Consider the following 4,822-nt stretch of genomic DNA (forward strand, 5'->3'; position numbering starts at 1 on the left):
GAATGGACCATAATCATCTATATGTACTTTACAAAATCTCATGTGAAATCGATGACAAATATTACATTCACATAGTGAAGGATTATTTTGAGAATACTTATTGTTCTCATTACCATAATGATGATGATTATAATTTCGTCTATTGTCACGTCCACATCTATTGATACATTCATGGTAATAGTTTTGTCTTCTTTCAGACGTATCACATACTGCTATCACATTCTCTTAAGAGAATGAGAATGAAGCAAATTCAATGGGACGGGTTTTCACTTCTTGTGCTCTCAATCATACATGAATTTGATCATGACAAGACATAGAAATTTTACCACTTCACGTGATTCCAATTCCTTACAAACTCTATTAGAGTTATAATCAAAATTTATTATCTTTGCTTGTATTTAAAATCAAATTATAGAATTTTGAAGAGAAAAAAAGTAAAATACTTACCTTAAATCCAAAATTTAATCATAATGGAAGTTAATGGAACAATTGACAATCATTATGCTCAACCCCAAAGCTTCTACTCAATTGGTTAGGGTCTCGTGCCGATAACGTGTTATAAAATAATAAAAGAAGAAGAAGAGTATTGCAAAGAAAAGTAGAGAAAGAATTCTTATTGCTTTTGGGATGAATTAGAATGGAATAGAACCCTCTATTTATAGGGAAAGAGTGACTTAGCCACCAAGAAATAATTCCTAAAATCTCTCTAAAATATAGATATTCGCCATAAATAAAATACTATTTATGACAAAGAGTTTAAATTCCTGAAAATTTTCTAAGCCGTACTAGAATTAGCAATGCAATTTCTTGAAGCATTAAGGCTAGTAGGGGTGTCAATGGTTCAGTTCGACCGGTTATTTTATAAAATTTGTACCATACTAATTTTTCGGTTATTCTATTATGTATAATCAAAATTAGACTTTTCGAAACCGTCCCAATCATGTCGGTTCCATTTCGGTATCGGTACGGTTCGGTTAATTTTCAGTATTTTTTTAAATGTCATGTAAAATTCACTAGTAAAAGTAGAATGCAATAACATACATTCTTTTATAGGACTTAGCAAAACTCTCTAGACATTTTTACTGTTTAAAAGGTAATGAATTGAAAAACATGAAAGATGGCTAGAGTATAGATACACAACTATTTGACAGGAACGTAAAAGAAACCAAGTAAAAGCAAAGAAAATATAAATAACACGATTGGAAAGATATTAACCAAGTTGGAACTCAAGAATAAAGTCAATATTAAATATTCAAAAAGATAAATCTAAATTATATGAAAGGAAACATATTCAATACATTGTAATTTGCTACTCATAATCGCTACAATACTTTGTGTCTTATTAATTAAGATACTTGAAATAACTTGGTTTAAGTATAAGTAGCATAATAAGTTTTAGGATTAGTATTTTGAGTTTAATTACTTATTGGCTTGTAACAGTTTTCATAATTTCAAGGCCCAATGAAAATTTAATGGTTTATTAGTTTTAAACTTACTATATAAATATATTTTCCACATGTAAAATTTATTCGGTACGGTTCGATATTTTTTCGATTTATTTTTATAAAATAGAAAATCTACCATAATTATTGGTACGGTTATAGATTTATATAAAAACATACGGTTTCTTTAAAAGAAACTTAAAAATCGGTTTAGTGCGGTCAATTTAGTCAATTTAGTTGGTTTTCAAATATCCATTGACACCCCTAAACCCTAAAGGCTAGTACTTTTTTTTTTAGTCCAGGACCCTACCCTTGTCACGTGTCATAAATATATTGGCTTCTCTGACAATACACTTCATCCTAGTCAGACAGAGACCCGATCCGACCCGACCCGATATCTAGTCCTGTCCCAAGTCTTCCGCTTACTACACTGAAACCCTTTTTTCCTGCATCCAACTCCTCCATTTTCTCACCTACAAATGGCGATCTCTACAACCCCAACATCCTTTTTCCTCATCGCCATCCTCGTACTCCTCGTACCCATCAACCACTCCTTTTCCTCCTCCTCCAACGGCGGCGACATTCACTCGGAGCTAACCGATCTCCGATCTCAATCTCCCACCGGCGTAATCCACCTTTCCGACCAACTCCTCCGGCGAATCCTCACCGTTAAAACCCCACGACCCTTCAATTTCGTCATATTCTTCGACGCTAAACAACTCCATTCAAAACCTGAACTCTCACTCCCCACTCTGAAAGATGAATTTAACCTTCTATCCTCCTCTTTTTACACAAATAACCCTGAAAACGTCAAGCTGTTTTTTTTCACTATCGAATTTCAAGAATCACAAACTTCATTCGCTTTATTCGGGGTTAATTCATTACCCCATTTACGTTTAATCCCACCTTCAGCTATTGATCTTAAAAAAGATTCGATTCAAATGGATGGTTCTGATTTAGCCAGGTTAGCTGAATCAATGGCTGAATTTGTTGAAGCTAAGGCAAAGATTAATGTGGGTCCCATTCATAGACCACCGATGATTTCGAAGAAACAGATTATGGGTATTGTTGCTTTAGGGCTGGTTTTAAGTCCGTTTTTGGTGAAAAAGATTGTTTCGGGTGATACCATTTTGCACGATAAGCACGTGTGGATGGCCGGGTCGATTTTCATCTACTTTTTCAGTGTTTCGGGTGCAATGTTTAATATAATTAGGAAAATGCCGATGTTTATGGTGGATAGAGAGGATCCGGGGAAGTTGGTTTACTTTTACCAAGGTTCAGGGATGCAGTTGGGAGCTGAAGGATTCGCGGTCGGGTTCTTGTACTCCATTGTCGGGTTGTTGTTGGCTTTTATGATTCATGTTCTTGTGAGGCTAAAGAGTAGGACTGTGCAGAGGGTGGTGATGCTTTTTGCATTGTTCGTTTCGTTTTGGGCTGTGAAGAAGGTGATTCATTTGGATAATTGGAAGACCGGATATGGTATTCATGCTTACTGGCCTTCGAGTTGGAATTGATCGTGCCAATGTGGTATGTCTTACTGACCGAGTCATTTGGCTGCTATCATTAGGTAAGAGATCTGTACCAGTTTATACAATATGTTGACAGAGAAGTTTTAGCTTGTTTCGAGATGGGTGGATTTTATGACTTGTATGGAAGCATTTCATGTTCTAATTGAAGTTTTGAAAATGGATTACGTACTATTTTGTACTTTGTAATCTATCTATCCATTTGCTTACTGCTTTGACATTTATTATGTTTTGAATTCCTTGCTTACTCTCACGATATTCTATGTGGTATGTGATGAGAAATTAGGGCCCTAGTGCTTTAGTTCAATGGCAAAGGTAGTATGGTACAGGATGTGTGGTAGGCAACTAGGCGCACATCACAAGCTCGAATCCTGCTGTACCCTAAGCCTTGTATTTAAGTGGAGAAGGGAAGAGGGGTGGATCCATATTGGCTAGTTTCAAAACTGAAACAACAGTTTGTTGGTTATAAGAAAAGATGAAGCATCTCTCCATTTCCTTTACTGCTCTGACATTTGTTATGTTTTGAATTCCTTGCTCTCAAAGCTAGATGTAGCAGTTTCTCGGTTATAAAAGATTTGAAAACTCAGGTAGTTGAGTATAGCAGTAACTAAAACTTTTATCTTAATTAGTTGAATGCTTGTGATATAAGTTACTCGGAAACGGGTGCCGATCTAGAGGTCAGATCCTTGGAGACGTAAATTCTAAGATTCGGGGACACGGAATCTAGTACGGATACGGGTATGGGCTGTGTTATAAATAGCGCTCGCCTCAGTTGCATTGCAATTGTAAAAGGCGAGCGCCTCTGCTTGTGTAGCGAAAGGCGAGCTGTGGCGTCTCTTTTTGAAAAAAAGAACGAAAAGGGCGCAGATTAGGGTTTAAAACATTAGGGCTTGCAGTGATTTCACGTTTCTTTCTTCTTCAACCTTCCAACAACAGAGCACCCAAGTCCACCCAGCCCAGGTAAGCTTCTCTTCTTCTTTCTCCTCTCTTTCTTTCTCCTTTTTCCTTCTTCTTCTCTTCTTCTTTCTATTTTTTTGCTCTGTTTTTTGCTGAGCAACAGTGCAGAACAGAGTCTGTCTGTTGCTCTGTTTTTTTTTTTTTCGTTTTTCTTTCCTTCTGATCTTCTCTTCATCTTTCTAATTTTTTGCTCTGTTTATTGTCGAGCAACAGTGCAGCAAAAAAGGACAGAGAGTCTTTTTATTCTCTGTTTTTTTTCCGTTCTTCTTCTTTCTTCTTCTGGTCTTCTCTTCTTCTTCTTTTTTTGTTGCTCTGTTTTTTATTGAGCAGCTGTACTGCACCCTGTTTTTGTAGAGGCAGAGGCAGAGAACTTCAAACCTGAAATTTCCTCCTTTTTCAGTTATAGAGTAGAATTAATTGCATATTGCGAATTGATATATTTATTAATATATCATTGTTATTGAGTTTTTAGTTATATATATAATATTTTATTTTTTTGTATAAATTGTCGCTTCACATAAAAAAGGCGAGCACTTCGCTGCACGCCTCTCGCCTCAGTGAAGCGGGCCCTCGTCGCTATTTGTCGCCACATGCTATCCAAAACATTGGGTATGAGGATCCGGCTAAAAATAATTCAAAAAAATAACAATATGAAAAATATCTCTAAATTAGGAGAAATTTATATACTAACGTATGGCTTGTAAAGTGTGGATTACTTTTTTATTCTCAAGTTGTAGATAAGTAAAGGATTAATTTCCTAGATACGATATGTTAGTTTCTTCAAATTTACCCTAGTTTTGGTTCTGATTTCGGGAAACAAATTGTATCTCGTCTCGAATTTTTACGTCCGTCATGGTCAAAGTACCCAAAATTGTTTGACTAAATCCCATACCAACA

General features: G+C 35.8%; 1 protein-coding gene across 1 annotated transcript; it reads left to right on the plus strand.

Annotated features, from left to right (window-relative positions):
- Nucleotides 1-1,868: 1,868 nt before the first annotated feature.
- Nucleotides 1,869-3,192, plus strand: LOC104245274 (probable dolichyl-diphosphooligosaccharide--protein glycosyltransferase subunit 3B). Its single transcript, XM_009800865.2, has one exon. It carries the CDS (start codon nt 1,922-1,924, stop codon nt 2,954-2,956), a length of 1,035 nt encoding a protein of 344 aa, XP_009799167.1. The 5' UTR covers nt 1,869-1,921; the 3' UTR covers nt 2,957-3,192.
- Nucleotides 3,193-4,822: the final 1,630 nt, after the last annotated feature.

The sequence above is a fragment of the Nicotiana sylvestris genome, chromosome 9 (assembly GCF_000393655.2).
Source record: "Nicotiana sylvestris chromosome 9, ASM39365v2, whole genome shotgun sequence".
NCBI classification, from domain to species: domain Eukaryota; kingdom Viridiplantae; phylum Streptophyta; class Magnoliopsida; order Solanales; family Solanaceae; genus Nicotiana; species Nicotiana sylvestris.

Excerpts from the sequence above, each read along its gene's own strand:
- LOC104245274 (XM_009800865.2), top strand. The coding sequence starts at position 1,922 with ATGGCGATCTCTACAACCCCAACATCCTTTTTCCTCATCGCCATCCTC.